We start from the raw sequence: 18,093 nt of genomic DNA on the forward strand, positions 1-18,093 counted from the left end.
AAAAGACTGAGGCTGGATTATACAAGATCTGGACTGAAAATCAGCAGCAGCTCTGATAGAGTGATGAATCCAAATAAAAAAATCTGTGGTGAAAATCATTATCAGTATGTACAGATGTGGTCAGGTACAACAGTGAGTGTCTACAGACATCTGTAAAACACGGTGGAGGCTCTGTCATGGTTTTGGGCTACATATAACTCAGTGGTGTTGGAGATCTTGTCAAAATTGATGAGATATGAACAGAGAAAAGTACCATCAAACTGTGATCCACAATGCAATATTTTTTGAAAAGCATCTGATTGATATAAGCACCTTTTTCAGCATGATGATCCCAAACACACTACCAGTGCAGTAAAAGAAACCCACGGTGCAGCACTATCAGTCATTAATGAAATGACAAGAAACCTTTCCAGCTCATTTGAATTGCCGTATGCTTTATTTCCATTTACGAGTCCAGTTGTTCCCCTTTTCCTAGCTAAGTCTAAAGAAATGATGTGAGGCTCAAGACTTTTGCACAGTACTGTATAATCAAAAAATGGTCACATTTCATAAACCGTTGATTTATGCAAGTGTGTAACAGACTTGTGTGTAATCACGTTGAGTCAGGTTCAGAAGTTTTGTTTTTAGCAACTGCAGTATAATCTAAACAACTTGAAATACTGCTAGAAATACTTTAAGTCTCATGCTTTTCTTTTTAATGCTGGTATTCCAGCAAGACAAACAGAGCATTTTATTGATAAAACTGCAGTTTTTTTCACTGTAATTTTCTTGATGAGACTATAACTTGCCATATATTTGCCACCATTTCCATAGGCTTTAAATATAAAATGGATGAAGCCACTACCCAAAAAATAAACTCTGTAATTTCACTCATCAAAACAGCCAAATGTGTCAGATAATGGCAACTAAAACATGCCAAAAGGCACACAAAACACAAACATGGTGGAAAGGTCAATTTCATTGACTCCAAAGCACTGGGCTTAACCTCTGGCATGGGGGCTGGTCCTTGATTAACGTCTGAGAAGCCCTGCCCTATTTCAGTAACAGCTGTTTAAAGTACCAAAAGTCAAGAAGGACTATAATCCTTTTCAGGGTAGAATACTAAAAACAACTCTACATTGCCTAATCTCTTATTGAAGTAGCTTTTCTTGGGTTTTTTTTTTTTTGTTTTTTTTAATGGGATTTGTTTAATTTGTATAATTAAATTGGAATTAATTGCATCCAGTTAGTTTCTGAGATTTTAGTCATCTGAAACAAGCAGGGAGTTATTTATGCATGACGTTGTTATCTCGAAATGGTACTACGGTGTACATTTTTCCATTACACAGGATTACATTCACAGCAGAGACCTATCAAACACCCATCACAGACCATGATAAAAGTCACTCCTGGATGAATATTCAAACACTGGGAATTGGTTGTGCAAACTGAGCCAACCAGCAAGCTGTGATCAAGACAGCTTTTTTAGCAGCGAATATATTAGAGACTGCAAGGAAACAGGCCAGGCAGTGGATATACACCGTCTAATCATTGCTGTCCTTAGTCCGACTGGAGAGGTTTGTCATCATGTTAAACCCTCTGTTAACTCGAATTTGATGTAAACAAAACTAACATTGAAAGATATAGTTGTGAAGGTAAGAGAACAACAAGCTTCACCTAAATGTTTGAGCAGCCTCCACCCTGACAGTTGATTTTTTGGAGAGGGAAATGTGATCACATGTTGTGATGATTGGCCCGGCGCTCTGGCTCAGGCTCAAGCAGCCTTTCATCCTGCCCATTTCTAATTCACAGACAGACTAAGACAGTCTGTAATCTGTGGTGCGCCCCCACCTCTTCACCCCCATCCCCAAAAAACACACTCATTATTTACAATTAAGCTGGGGGAGGATAAAAGACTCACTGATTCACTGTTTTTCATGCCATGTTAACCACTGTCCCATTTTTGTTCTACTACAGAAAAGCTGTTTTTAGGACAAACTATTGTGTCTCTTTCTGTTTTGCTCATGTTCTTTTTTTAAAATCTCATTTTCTGCATTCCTTCTCTTTCTCTTCCTTCTTCACAGATGTATCAGTCCAGCCCTGGTGGTCAGTCATCATGTAGCAGCGAACCATCACCACTTGGCAGTGCCACCAACAATGACAGTGGAGTAGAGATGGCGGCGCACAGCGGGGGGAGCCTAGGGGACCTCAGCACCCTGGATGACCTGCCGTTTGTGGAGTCCTTGGGCTTTGAAGATTCCACCAGTGGGGTCGCAGCGGTGGGTCTTCGCTTTAGAAAGCAATTCAGCACCAGCCAGCGCCTGGAGCATCTCAAGAAGGAGAAACTGAAGACAGTGAGGGACTCCTGCCAGTGGACCAACAACCCAACACCACCTGTGGTCCTCGGGACGAAGCTCCCACCCATACTGGCAGGCGGTGAGTTGATAGAAAGTCTAGATTAAAGCTGCTTTGACAGTTATTCACTTCACTTCAACCTTTCACTAAAAATATAGAAACTTTTCCATAGTTAACACTTTTCTTAGGTGATTTGGTTTCCAATCCAAGAACTAATTAGTAAGCAGGTGGACACTTTACTTTAACGTTTCCCACACATGAATAGACTTGGACAGGACTTTACTTGGACAATCCTCCTATAACCGTGCAGAAGAACTGAGTGTGAAGGTTGAAACTGTCAGTTTACTAGATCCATCTTTGTTCCATCCTCATCCATGGCCATAAGCTGTAGGTAGAAACAATAGGATCATGGATACGTGCTGAGCTTCCTTAGCACTTTGTCTGAGACCAGCTTTGGAGGTGATGAGCTCAGTCATTTAGGAGAAGATTAATAAAATGAACATGATTACATGGAGTCCTTCCCTGGTACCCAAAGTATCTGACTGGACACCTGAGAGAGATGTTTCAAGTATGTCCAACCAAGGCAGACCCAGGGATCCTTCACATTATTCAGGTGCTTTTCCAGTTCTGAGTGGTAGTCCTTCTACTCTGGAGGATGGAGGTTTATGCTGCTGTGCTGAACTCACTGAAGCTGCAGAGCACAACAAAGGACTTTCATCAAGACCATGGACTAGAATGAGAAACTGCCCAGTGAGCTATCTGAATATTGATCTGTTTTTTATTGCGGAAAAAGTATATGTGGTATTACTTGTGGCATTAATTGACGTAGAAAGAGCAGGTGCACCTTCTTTCATATGAACACATACACCCACTGCCCCCTCAGATAGAATCTAATTCAATGAAACGCACTACATTTGGTCCACCAGCAAGTTCCTAGTATTTTATGTTTGTTCGATTGAGTTTAAAAATACCTGAAAAAAAGCTCCACAAGCTTGACAAAGTAGCTCTAGATCTAGAGTTTCTCATTCTCGTCTGTTTGTTCACAGGTTCCCTCCTGGAGAGCCAAAATATGGGTGGGGGTCCGGCGTCCTTCCCTGGTTCTAGCTTTGGTGAACTGAGCTCTAGTAAAATGACTGTGCTAGAAAACCTTTCCGAGAGACGTGATAGCACTTCCAGCACCTTGAGCTCAGTCTACACCCTCAGTCGCCGCTCCTCAGGCATCTCCCCTTGTTTCTCCAGTCGGCGCTCCAGCCAGGCCTCACAATTTGGTGCCAACCGCCCCAGCAACATCAGCTCTGCGGACTCCTACGACCCCATCTCTGCCGACATCTCACGGCGTTCAAGTCAGGCTAGTCAGTGTGGTGGGAGTGGCGGAGGAGCAGGAGTGTTTGGAGCAGTGGGTCTTCCCAGCCCTCTGAGCCTGACCCCAGCCCAACACTACCGTCTCAAGGCAAAATATGCAGCTGCCACTGGGGGCGTACCACCTACACCTCTTCCATATATGGACCAAATGTGTCTGCAATCCCATGCAGCCCTGTATGAGGACTCCCAGAAACCCTCCACCAACAAAGGCCTACCTTTCAGACAGTACAGCAGCTATGCCACAAGAAGTTTGATGCCCCACGAAGTCCCATCTAACATCCCCCGTCGAGCCAGTGACCCTGTGAGACAGGTTGCCCCAGAAACTTTAAACCAGTCGCAGTTGCACCGCTACAACAGCATGGGCACGCTGAGTGGAAGGGTGACAATCCAGCCTTGTCCACCTCCTGCAGCAGATCACCGACGTTTATCTCAGCAAGACTGTCATCGATCAGATGGAGGTCTTCACCGTTACCCTTATAGTCTGCGACCACCAAGCATTTCAGAGAATGCTACCATGGAGACAACAAGTCACATCCCTGATAATGGAGACAAGACAAATGAAGATTTCCAAGGAGCCTCGGCTATCCAGCAGCAGCACTTCAGTCAGAGAAGGATGGCTATTGTGAATCTGCTCTCACAGATTTTACCCACTTCGAGGAATAGTCCAGGTCAACAGCAACAGATGTGTCCACCTTCGCCATCCAATGTTCCAGCAAGTTCAGGACTCATGGATGCCTCCCAGGAGTACTCCAGACTACAGGTTCGAGGGAACCTGGCTGTGCTCCAGCAAAACCACAATTTTGGATCTCTTAGCAACCATTTCAGCTCCAACCAGCAGTTGAATCAGAACCTCACAATGCAGCAGAGGTACATTCAGCTGAACTCCGAGCCAGGAGCAAACTGCCTCCAGCAACAAGGATTCCAGCAGCCATCGAATCTCAATGAAGCCCTGTTAATTGAAGGCATCCAGCCCTATGACAGGAATGGTAACACCACCTATAAGCCTTGCATTAACACCATTAGTGGGAGCAACTGCAAACAGGAGTCATGTGACATGGAGACCTTTGACTTGCACTTTGCTGATGCTGGATTTCAGCCTGTGCAGATAAAAATTGAACACACTGACACATCAATATGTAACATGAACTCCCCAAATCCCTCACAAGTTGGAAATCAGAACAATTTTCAGCCAAGGCCACCAACCGAACCGAGATCTCTGAACAAGAACCCTTCAGTTCCAAAAGTTACGCAGCAAATGATGCAAGCTGCTAATGCTAACTCCGAATTATCCACTGCTGGAGTTTTAGGACTTCACCGCAGCAATAATGCTAATGACAATGCCTTGTACTACACAGGGCAGATTCAAGTATATGAGCCTAATGGTAATGTAAACTGTAACAAGGTGGTGCCTCCCACTTCAAGCGCCAATCAGACGGCAAGAACCAGTGACTGTACCACAGCACTGGAGCAGGCCCAAATAGACTTTGATTGCATGCTGGATGATGGGGATCACTCCAGCCTCGTGTCGGGAACGCTAAGTCCAGGTCTGCTCCAGAGTTTGTCCCAGAGCTCCTCTCGCCTCACGACGCCCAGGAACTCGGTCACGTTGCCTTCGGTGCCTGCGGGGACAGGGAACATGGCCATCGGGGACATGAGCTCACTGCTGACTGCTCTAGCAGAGGAGAGCAAGTTCCTCAACTTGATGTCTTAGCCTCAAACTGTGTGCAGACATTTTGAACCCCTGATGCAGAATAACCCTTCAACCCTGCAGTTGGAATTGATGTGATTGTGAGCTGAAAGCTTCTGTAGCCTACCTGTTGTTTCCTTGTACAGTCTTGTTTATGAATTATTTAAAATGGCAGTTTTTTTAGTCTTTTCAAAAAGCCATATCATTCTTTTTTCTTTTTTTTTTGCCTTAGGTAGCAAAAATGATGAACAAGGGAGTTTATTCAGTTGTTGTACAGGTCTGCAGTAAGATCAGTTTACTAAGTGCCTGCCTCAGATACAACAAACACATGTTGTGCGTATAGTTATATTCAAAAAACGTGCAAATTCAACCAGGTAATTATCTGTGTACTCAATTAAAACCTTTCACACTGTAAATTACTTGAGTTCAACTTTAATATTTGTCAAGGAGAAAACAGTTCACTATTCTTTTTTTTCCATCTATCATCAAGTTTACAGCCACTTCCCTTGGTGAGCTGTGATTTGATTGCTGCATTGCTGCTGAGATTAACTGTGGCATCTCAGATTTGGGCATCAGAGACTTGATTTGTGACTGGAATTATTGATAACTTGGCCGTGCTCTCACAGAGAGAAGAGGAGAAGACTTCAGAGCAGAGACTCAAGCTTTCTTCTTTTTTACACTGTTGAAAACAGTTTGTTGTGCTCGTTATATGTAAATATCCTTTGTATATTTCTAAGAAATACAGTATTGACTTTGATTTTTTTAAATGCATGTGTTTTGTGTTGTCCTTCCAGCCCAGGTTATCCACAGCAGAATCAGAAATACATTTTTTTTCAGTATCTAAAAAAAACTATTTGGCTGTAGTTTAGGAAACACTATGCAATGCCATGCAAAGAGCAATATTAATGTTTAAAATGCACCTACTAAGCCAATTTCAAGCATTTTTTTTCCTGGGCCCAACAGAAGACTTTGAAAGCAGGCCAATTGAGCTTGTATGTCTATAATTGCCTGGGTTACTGACATCCACTCTCTCTAACATCATAAAGATCTAAGAGTAGAAAAATAATGTATGAAACAGAGCGTTTGGAGCAATCTGAAGCCTCAGCCTTTGGCTGACTGGGATTACTTTAGCCATGATTAACTTAAGCATCCAATATTCCAACAAAATATAAATGATAGTCCTAAAAATGTCGTTTTAATGTGTATTGTAGGGCTTAAGGACCATTTTTGTAACAATTAAAGAAACCAACTGAGCCCAACCAGGTCTTTATGATGTTTGCAGAGCTATACAATGTCAAACTTTTATTCTCATAAATGTGATTGTCACAAGCCATTCCAACAAGATATTTAGTTTATTAGTAAATATATAGATATATAGATATAAATCCAAGATATCTCTAGAAAATACCAAAGGTTTGTATCCAGCTCAGTTTGTATTTAGCTCAAAGTGTGCCTGATTTAAGCTGTTTTCACACATGATGGTGTGGGGAGAAGTTACATGTAGCACAAAATAATCAACTTCCGACCTATTCTCACTGCTGAAAGAACTCTGGTTTGGTCAAGGTAGCGATCATGACAGCATGCAAGGTGCAGCACACATTATCAGTACCACTGAGCGAACTGGCTTCTTACCTACGCATTGATCACATTCTCAAACAAGACTGGCTGATGTAAACTGTGACTCCTTTCGACATTTGCATTTTCACAATCTCTAATCCCTAGAGATGTTCAGGGCTGGAGTGTTTAAGATGTTTTAAAATGGTTCTGCTTTAATGTAAGCGTTTGCTTTTGTTTTTTGCAGGATGGTCTCTAAAGTTGGTTTGTACCACAGTCCTGAACTTTGCAAGGCATTACAATTATTTGGCAGGGGTGGGCAACTCATTTCTTCAAGGGGTCACATGAGAAACTGGGGTTGTTGTGAAGGGGCTCTACTGGTGGACCTATTAGTCCTCCTAAACAGTCCCAGTTTTTCATGTGGCTCCTTGGGAAAATGAATTGCCCACCCCTGAAGTCCAACAAAATAGGACTAGACAGTCTTTAACCTTTTCACGTTCACATAATTAAGACCATATAATGTCCCACACACCCACGTGAGATAATCCAATCCAATCCAATCCAACTTTATTTATATAGCACTTTTAAAAACAACAAAGTTGACCAAAGTACTTTCCAATAATAAAACAGAGATAAAGCAAGTCTAGAGCATTAGCACCAAGCAAGTGGCCATCATAAGTTATTTTTTACAACTCACTTGTTTAAATGTTATTAAGGCTTAAAAGTATTATTTACTCACAAATGGTTGGTGACACAGGTGGCCAGGCTTCACCTTAACTAATTGGAGTCCCTGAACTGGACTTCTGGACCTTGTTTGTGCTGTTGGAACATTTCAATAGAATTATTTGACCAATAATATACCTCCTGTGCAGTTAACTGTACTTACAGACCATCTAAGAAGTCTGTGCTCTACTTTTTGTAAATAAATTTCTAGGATTTTATTTGAATATTACTTAATTACCAGTTATCTGTGTCTATGTGATGCATATATACAGTTTGTCAATACATCCTGCTAACCAAGCCAGCTAATAATTTAACAGCCACTCATCCATATACAGTCACTTCTAGGACCCTCAAACCAACATGACTCTAGCCTAAAACCAACATAGTGATGTCCACAGTGACTTTTATGCACAGATTATGATCTGGACCTGATTCTCTCAAAATCTTATGTAGTTTGTAATTTATGAACATGGTTAAAGTATGTTAGGAAGATTCTTTGTAGTCAGGTGTTTTGGTATTCCTTCGCACTAATTCTAAAGTGTTGAGATCTACTAGAGGGATGATCCCTGTTCCTCCAACCCTTATACTATACCCTCCTTTAGTGCTTTAACAATAATGCTGGAAGGTCCAGCATCTACCATGTGGGGTGGGGCTCGGGAGGTAGAGCAGGTCATCTACTAATCAGAAGATTGGTAGTCGTTCTTTGGGTGCTCCAGTCTTCAGTTTTAAGTATCTAAGGGCAACATACTGAATCCAAAATTGCTTTTCAATGAGTTCATTGGAGTGTTAAATGTTAGATAGAAAACACTTAGGAGGAGAAAAAAGTGTTTGTACGATGAAGTGTGAATGGGTGAATAAGGCATGTTGTATGAACAAGTGCGTGCTCAAGTAGATTTGAAAAGTGCTATAAAAGAAACAGTCCATTTACTTTTCACCATAGCTGTTCAGTCAAGTTGAGATCTGGTAAGCATGAAGGCCACAGTTCTGTAGTCCCATAGATGGATGGTACTGTCATTCCAAATCCCAAAATATGGCAGACAAATGTAGGGTCAAAGGTTCAGGTTCAGGGTTTTACTTGAATCGATCACCTGTCAAGCTGAAGCAGCAAGAGGACGGCTATCAATTTCATTCCACCTTTTTGCTAACAACTGCTCTGGTAATGAGCCCAGTCCAAAAACATAAAGCCTACTCTCATGTAAATCAAATAAAGCGTCAACTCAGTCTGTTTTCCAGCAGGTTCTGTCGTCTCCTGGTTCTCGCTGTGGCTGAGTAAATATTATTATTCATCAGTCCGCCCCTTGATCATTTCCTGCAGGAGGAGGAGGAGGAGTGTTGATCGCTTCAATAATTCAACAACAAAACTTTCGTCTTTGAAGCCATGTTCCCACACCCCGTGCCGACAACGCACTTTCTTCACTCCTTCCTTGTTGAATGTCAGGCTGAGGCGCCAACACATTCTTAAGACGACCTCTTTCAGGGCGGCTTTGAAATAACTTCCCCTGACCTCGTCTTGCCTTGCCGGCGAGAACAGGCTTGACATAATGTAAATCCTCACTGGTAAGCTGATGAAAAAGGACGCTAACAGGAGGCGAAAGGGCTCGATGAGTGCAGAGCGGCGGCTGCTGCTGCAGTTAGCCTGTGTGTATTCCAATATTGGCTCTGACAGAGCGGCCCAGAGGACTCGGCTGCTGAAACCACATAAAACAAACCAGCTGAGAGGAGCGAGCGATGCCGGGGACGCAGCGCTGAGCTGAGAGGAACAAATGATTTTAGTCTGTCAAGGAATTCAGCCGAGGATACGTTTGATCTGGAGCTTGTGATTGCTTCTGCCACTGGAATTCCTTCTCCTCTCAGAGATGTGAAGTGAGAAAGAAAATAGCCCCGGGCTGTGAAATACAACCAGGGCCCGAACAAGAGGTGGAGATAAGACTCTCAAAGATGGTGCATTAACAGCACCTTCATTTATTGATGGCGATAACTGAGTGAGGAAGATGAAAGATGGGTTTCAGCACTCATGAAGTATGACTGTACTGTAACTTTGTTAGGGAAAAAACAATGACTGGGGATGTTTTGCAGCAGAGAACCTGCCCTAACCTGGCGTTAAATTCTTATTTGGTTTTTAATTTAAGCCTTAATGAGTTATTTAAGATTTGCATACAACTCGTTCTAATTAATCTAATGTTTCCAAGTTCTTTGTTTTCTAAGCTGCATAATCTGATCACTTTTGCAAGGTGACAGCCACATTTTAACTTTGTTAAAGTCGTTATCTTTGCAATCTAATACATACAGCTGTAGTCAGAGGTTTACATCCATTTATCATGGGCATAAGGGTCACAGCAATTTTTGGCTTTTAATGCTTTTTTTGAATTCTTTTACAGGAGTGTAATGATCGTACAGCAAACATCTTTAATGTCTTTAATAAACAGTACCTGGGTTTGAATTTATTTTGAATTTTCTCTGATCTTTTTGGGTCAAAAGGCTCTACAATATATTTTAACCTGACAATGCTAAAGCCTATTAACTTCTCATTAGTCATTATGATTGACCACACTTGCTAGTTTCTCTTGCAGCATAAGAAGGATTTGTTTGACGGCACTCACTGGACTGATCAATACTTAGAACAATGAGAGAGTCCAAGAAAGTCAATGAAGATCTAATGTAGATCCAGTGTAGATTTACACAAGCTGGGAAGATTGGGAAGCCGTTTCTAAACAACTGCAGATTCCAAGATCATGAGTTCAAAACAACTGTACTTAAATACAAGTTATTGTGATGCGTCATCGCTTTGCCAAGCTCTGCAAGAAGACCCAAACAGACACCCTGAGATGAGAGGAAATTGGTTAATATGTTCAGGAACAACCCAGGAAACACCAAGACTCAAGGCTGCCATTAACTGGAAAGTGCTGGAACACCAGCATCACTGGGCTGTACAATCATCCCAGTCTGGAAAAAGAACAGTTTGAAGAAATCATTAAAAGCCCCAAATTACCATGACAATCATATTTCTAAACTTCTGTTCACAACCGTTGGTGTCTTGGACATAAAGTTATGATTTCATTGACTTGTCACATTCTGTTGGTAAAGTTTAGTCAGCTGTTGGAAGGTTTTAAGCTCTTTCTGAATAAAAGGAGAAAAGTACATCAAAAGCTTAAAATTAAAGACAATTTAACTAACTGAAAGCCACATTATTTATGAAATAATTGTATTAGAAATGTTCCAAAAGGCTCCATCAGCACAAACACATTCCAGAGGCCCAGTTCAAGGACTCCAATTAGCTGCTACCTGTCAGTGAGAGAGGCCACATCCCCAATGTGCCTTGCAAAATCCAGATGGGTTAGTTTGTTTCCTTTTATAGTTGTTATGAAGGGTACTATCTATAGAGGCTAAAACTGTTTTTATATCAGGCTATAAATATGTTTATTTCTGTAAAGTTGGACATTTTAATATGGAAGTCAATAGGGACTGACTCGCTTTTGGAGCTACCACTGCATCTCTAACAAAGTCATGCAACAACAGAAGTCTATAATTGGTTAATCTGACACACACTAGATATCCTATAGATACAGTTACTACAAAATTGTTAAAGATCAGAGAAATTCTAGATAATTCTCCACAAATTCCTCCAGTATTTCGCTGCTTTGCTACATTCATTACAGTCTTTGAGTCTTCATTTTAAAGACTTGATCAGGTGTACCTGCAGTTTTCCCAGGATGAGGTCAATCACAGACTTATTTCCCTTCATGTGTCTGTTTTTTTAATCCATCTATCTAAAATATTATGCTGCAGAAACACAAAGCTCGGACAAACAAAGTTTGAGATTGGACAGAATGAAGATGATTACATGAGTCTGGCAGCTTCACTTAAATCTGCCATTCAGAAGTTCAGCAAAACTGTTGGAAATTCTTGAAGTGACATCTGCTCCTCCTCCCTCATAAAGAAACCCAGAATCTATGTATATGGGAGCATTTTTCATTTTTAAACTTTAGCTGCTGCATACCAGATGTCTCCTACATCACTGGACGTCCAGGCTCATGTTTCCACTTCACTTCACTGTGTGTGTTTGTGTTGGCTGTTGGAGCAGGATGGACTTCAAACTACAGCTGTGAGGTCACAAATTCTGCTTCGGGTTCGTGCCTCAAACTCATATTTTAGGTGTTAGCAGAAACATGAACTTGCATCATTCTCCAGAGTGGCATTAACACTTCCATCCAGTAACAACCAAAGTACATTGTTGTGCTTGAAGGTGTGTTAAAAAAAAGCCAGAATAACTTCAAATGTATCTTTCAGAGATTGTACGTAGAGCAAAAGCTGGAAAGAGATTTTGTCCAAACTACAGCGAGCCCCAAAAGTGCCCAAGTGTCACCTTCAATCAGCACCATCAGCGGGTGGACATTTTACAGCCTGAGCTCATGGTGGGGCGACAAACAGGCCTGTCTGCAGAGAATTTAAAGACCTTCGGAGGAATGTTTTTTACAGTGAATGCTACATTCTCAGGTGTCTCTCAGGGCTCCAAGTTTGACAGGCTCTTTATGACCGACAAGCTTTTGCAAACACTCAAACCTTAGCAAAGCTGCCTGCAGCTGAAGACGGAGATGGCATCAGTAATTCCCAACTACGGGTACAAAACTCCCACGTGGTACTAACCAGTTGATAATATGGAGAGAGTATGTCAAGTAACCTGAAAAAAACAGCTAAACAGCTAAAATCAATGCTGTATGGTGCATTTCACAGCAGAGTACAGCTCATTTTGAAATCTTACACAGGGCCTCAATTCATGCACTGACTGAAAAAAGTCATTTTCAGTCCATATATTTTAAATAAATATTTAGATATGGTATAGTTTGAGTATTTTATTAAAAATTGCAGGTTATTCTAAGGTTTGGAAACTGAGTTTTATTTTATTTATTTTTTAAAAACCCTATATGCTGTATGTCATTGGTCTGTTGGTTAGTTAATTTCCTGATTTCTAGTTATTAATTTACGTTTGCTTTACTGTTGCTTAGTTTGTTAGTTTGTTTTCAGTCTATTTGTTAATTTGTTGGTTTTTTATTGGTTGTTTTTGTTTTTTTTCTGTAGGTTTTCTGGTTGGTTATTTTTTAATTTAATTTGTTGCTTTATGTGATTGTTGGTAAGTTTGCTTGTTGTTTTGATGGTTGGTTTTGTTAGTTTGTTTTTTGGCCTTTTTGTTTTTACTTGTTTTGTTATTGCTGCTTGTGTTGCTCTGTCGTATGAGTTAATGTTAAGTTTATTCATTTAGTAAAGTTGTTTCATAGTTTGTAGGTTGTTTTGTATGTCGGTTAGTTTATTTGTTGGTTCTGGTTGTTTTGTTTGTAGATTCAATAGTAGGTTTATTTGTTATTTTGTTGGTCGGATGGTGGGTTGGTAATGTTGGGTAATTCGGTTGGTTTGCTGGCTCTTTTATTATTATTTTTTGGCAAGTTTGTTTGTTTCATGTGATAGCTAGTTTACTGGTTTGTTGGTTGATTAACAGTTTAGTTTGTAGGTTAGTTTGTTGGTTGATTTGTTGGCGATTCTATTGTTAAGTAGGTTGGCTTGTCTGTAAATTGGTTATGCTTTGGTTTATAGATAGTTTTTTTGGGTAGTCCTTGGTTAGTTTGGTTGTTGGCACATTGATTTGTTGTTTAGTTGGTTGCTGGGTTTGTCGGCATGATTTGTTGATGGTTTATTGGTTTGTAAGTAAAACAAAACTTTATTTATATAGCACCTTTCAAGATAAAAAAATCACAAAGTGCTTCACAGAAGCTAAAACCTAAAAATCAAAATCAACCAAAAGCAAGTTTAAAAAGATGAGTTTTTAGCTGCTTTTTAAAAGCGACCACTGAGTCCACAGATCTCAGGCTCAAAGGGAGAGAGTTCCACAATCTGGGGGCCACAGTTCCAAAAGCTTTGTTGCCTTTTGTTTTCAGCCTCGTGTGTTGGACAGCAAGCAAGCCCTGGTCACATGACCTCAGGGACCTGCTGGGAATGTATGGATGTAAACGTTCACTTATATATGTTGGTGCTTGTCCATGCAGAGCCCTGAAAGTCAAGGTCAAAACCTTAAACTGGATTCTGAATTTAACGGGGAGCCAGTGCAGCTGAATCAGCAGGGGTGTGACATGGGAAAACTTGGAGGACTTGGTCAGAAGCTTTGCAGCAGCGTTCGGAACAACTTGCAGATGCTCCAAAGAGGCTTTACATAAACAAGTAAACAAAGAATTACAATAGTCCAGACGAGATGAAACAAATGCATGAATGACAATTTCTAATTCGGAGCGCGATACAATGGGACTCAGCTTAGCAATGTTTCTCAAGTGATAAAAACAGGAGCGAACCAAAGATTTTACATGGGCATCCGAAGTCAGAGCTGAATCAATACTAACACCAAGGCTCCTGATAGACGGTTTTGCAAATGTAGCAAGTGGACCCAAGTTTTCCATAACACTAGGTACAAAATTTTTAGGAGCACAAAGAAGAACTTCAGTCTTCATTTAGTTGAAGAAAGTTTCCAACCATCCAACATCTAATGGAGTCTATGCACTTATGCAAAATCTGTAGCTTGGAAAAATCATGGGGCTTAAAGGAGATACAGGGAGTGCAGAATTATTAGGCAAGTTGTATTTTTGAGGAATAATTTTATTATTGAACAACAACCATGTTCTCAATGAACCCAAAAAACTCATGAATATCAAAGCTGAATGTTTTTGGAAGTAGTTTTTAGTTTGTTTTTAGTTTTAGCTATTTTAGGGGGATATCTGTGTGTGCAGGTGACTATTACTGTGCATAATTATTAGGCAACTTAACAAAAAACAAATATATACCCATTTCAATAATTTATTTTTACCAGTGAAACCAATATAACATCTCCACATTCACAAATATACATTTCTGACATTCAAAAACAAAACAAAAACAAATCAGCGACCAATATAACCACCTTTCTTTGCAAGGACACTCAAAAGCCTGCCATCCATGGATTCTGTCAGTGTTTTGATCTGTTCACCATCAACATTGCGTGCAGCAGCAACCACAGCCTCCCAGACACTGTTCAGAGAGGTGTACCGTTTTCCCTCCTTGTAAATATCACGTTTGATGATGGACCACAGGTTCTCAATGGGGTTCAGATCAGGTGAACAAGGTGGCCATGTCATTAGTTTTTCTTCTTTTATACCCTTTCTTGCCAGCCACGCTGTGGAGTACCTGGACGCGTGTGATGGAGCATTGTCCTGCATGAAAATCATGTTTTTCTTGAAGGATGCAGACTTCTTCCTGTACCACTGCTTGAAGAAGGTGTCTTCCAGAAACTGGCAGTAGGACTGGGAGTTGAGCTTGACTCCATCCTCAACCCGAAAAGGCCCCACAAGCTCATCTTTGATGATACCAGCCCAAACCAGTACTCCACCTCCACCTTGCTGGCATCTGAGTCGGACTTGAGCTCTCTGCCCTTTACCAATCCAGCCACGGGCCCATCCATCTGGCCCATCAAGACTCACTCTCATTTCATCAGTCCATAAAACCTTAGAAAAACCAGTCTTGAGATATTTCTTGGCCCAGTCTTGACGTTTCAGCTTGTGTGTCTTGTTCAGTGGTGGTCGTCTTTCAGCCTTTCTTACCTTGGCCATGTCACTGAGTATTGCACACCTTGTGCTTTTGGGCACTCCAGTGATGTTGCAGCTCTGAAATATGGCCAAACTGGTGGCAAGTGGCATCTTGGCAGCTGCACGCTTGACTTTTCTCAGTTCATGGGCAGTTATTTTGCGCCTTGGTTTTTCCACACGCTTCTTGCGACCCTGTTGACTATTTTGAATGAAACGCTTGATTGGTCGATGATCACGCTTCAGAAGCTTTGCAATTTTGAGACTGCTGCATCCCTCTGCAAGATATCTCACTATTTTTGACTTTTCTCAGCCTGTCAAGTCCTTCTTTTGACCCATTTTGCCAAAGAGAAGGAAGTTGCCTAATAATTATGCACACCTGATATAGGGTGTTGATGTCATTAGACCACACCCCTTCTCATTACAGAGATGCACATCACCTAATATGCTTAATTGGTAGTAGGCTTTCGAGCCTATACAGCTTGGAGTAAGACAACATGCATGAAGAGGATGATGTGGACAAAATACTCATTTGCCTAATAATTCTGCACTCCCTGTATATTACTGAATATCATCTGCATAGCAGTGATACGAAATGTCCTTAAAAGTGCTCAATAAGTGTTGAAGAGGAAGTAAATACAGTAAGAACAATAAAGGCCCCAAAACTGAACCTTGTGGCACACCATAGGCAAGAAAAGTAGAAGAGGAACTCTACTTAGAGGTAGCCACAGAAAAGGATCGTTCATGCAAATAGCATTCAAACCAGTCCAAAGCAGCCCCTGATATACCCACCCAGTGTCTCAGCCTATCTAGCAGATTATGATGGTCCACAGTATCAAAGGCGGAGGTCAGGTCCAACATCAACAGAACGGAGCATTCTTCTGCATCACATCTCATCAAAATGTCGTTGGAGACTCTAAGAAGTGTAGTTTCAGTAGAGTGAGCTCTACGAAAGCCAGATTGGAATTTATCCAGAATGCTGTATTCATCTATCCATCCATCCATCCATCTTCATCCGCAGCCTAAGCAAAGAGGCCCAGACCTCCCTCTCCCCAGCCACCTCCTCCAGCTTATCCGGGGGAATACCAAGGCGTTCCCAGGCCAGCCGAGAGATATAATCTCTCCAGCGTGTCCTGGGTCTGCCCCGGGGCCTCCTCCCGGTGGGACATGCCTGGAACACCTCACCCAGGAGGTGTATTTATCTAGAACAGCTATAAGCTGCTTAGCCACAACCTTTTCTAAAATCTTCGAAATGAACGGTAATTTTGAAATCGGTCTGTAGCTACTAAGAAGAGAAGCATCAAGCTTAGGTTTTTTTTAACAGTGGGTGAATAACAGCATTCTTACAATAAACAGGGACCTGACCAGAAACCAGTGAGGTATTGATAATTGTGAGCACACAGGGACCAACAGACTGAAAGACATTTTTTAAACAAAGATCCAGGTAAAATATCAAGAGAGCAGGAGGATGCTTTCATTGAATTAACTAACTTGACCAGCTCAGGTAAGGACACAGGTAAAAATCTTTCTAAAATTACAGGCCTAGCTTGAGTTGGAGTAGACAAGAGAGACACAGAAGGAGAGATTTTGTTCCTCATGTTACTGACTTTTTCAAGTAAGAAAGAAATTTTTCACAATCTTCATTTGATGAAATTTGTAGGTTGGTTTATCTGTAAGTTGATCAGTTTACGCGTCTATTACAATAGTTGGGCAGTTTGTTTGGTTTATTTTTGGTTTTCAGGTTAATTTGTTGTTTGGTTGGTGGGTTTGTTAGCTTACTGATTGGTTGTTTTCTTAGTTGATTAAATTGATTTCATGGTTTGATTTATTGTTTGTTGATTTTTTTTTTATTGTTTTGTCTTTGGTATGTCAGTTGGTTTTTCTAGGTTTATTTTTCATTGGCTTGTTGGCCGATTCATTCATTTAAACTAACTTTTCTTAGTTTCCTCAAATCCTGAAAATCCTGCACAGGAAATTCTTTTAGCATGCACCACCAGTGACACCACCCACCATCATAAGAATGTGAGAGTCCCCGCATTCTGTGCAGTCAGACACTGAGTCAAAGTGATGATATTGTAAATGACTACCAGCTCCATCACAGTGGTGACACTCATTCCAGCAGACTCGCTCTGATGTGAAGGAGACTGTTCTTCTGCTCTGACCTCCACCGCCCCTCTTCTTGTCTTTTTCCTTGCGATGACACCACATCACATCTCCACAGCTCTGCATTATTTCGTTATTATTACTCATGTGACAGTCTAACAAGGCCGACTCTCTCCTCCTGCGCCTAGTGTCAGAGCAGATGATGGATAGTGCTCTGCACTCACCGATGCCTCATTCATTTCTATTAGACTAATATGTAAATTCCATCCAGATTTCAGTCTCTGCCTGCTGAGGCTGGAAGACAATATTAATTTACGAATCAATTTCAGAAGCTTGTGGTCAAACTGGCAGCTGAGGAGGATGTCTGTCTCCATTTTTATCTGCCCACAGATGATCAGACGTCAGTAAGGAGTCAGCCACAAGCAGACACTCAGTAAAGTAAACGCCAAAAAAAAAGAACAAGCCTAGAAATGACCTACAGAGAGACTTTTTCTACAGAAACTGCTTGCAGTTCACATAAAGGACAATAATTAGATACGGCTAATCCTTTACACTTGCTTCAAAATAGAAAAAACCCAAATTTTAATTTACTGTTTGCAAATATAATACTAAGTTGTTGTTGTTTTGTTTGTTTTTACAAACAGACAACACTATTTTGTCTAACATATGCTAATCAATCAGTTAAGAGTTTACAACAATCCATCTTCTGTTCATGGTGACTTCTTCAATGAAAAC

The 18,093-nt window shown here is 41.0% G+C and overlaps 1 protein-coding gene across 1 annotated transcript in view; it reads left to right on the forward strand.

Moving 5' to 3' along the window:
* LOC146607998 (transcription activator GLI2.L-like) overlaps positions 1-5,407 on the forward strand; it is an 80,136-nt gene extending 74,729 nt beyond the window's left edge. The window contains exons 12-13 of the mRNA XM_085347228.1: positions 2,064-2,415; positions 3,381-5,407. Coding sequence (XP_085203354.1) covers positions 2,064-2,415; positions 3,381-5,407 — 2,379 coding nt within the window. The remainder of the gene's footprint in view (positions 1-2,063; positions 2,416-3,380) is intronic.
* Positions 5,408-18,093: the final 12,686 nt, after the last annotated feature.

Source organism: Diplotaxodon limnothrissa, linkage group LG23, assembly GCF_057381915.1.
Source record: "Diplotaxodon limnothrissa isolate DT_005_m linkage group LG23, D_limnothrissa_male_GT1.1, whole genome shotgun sequence".
NCBI classification, from domain to species: Eukaryota; Metazoa; Chordata; class Actinopteri; order Cichliformes; family Cichlidae; genus Diplotaxodon; species Diplotaxodon limnothrissa.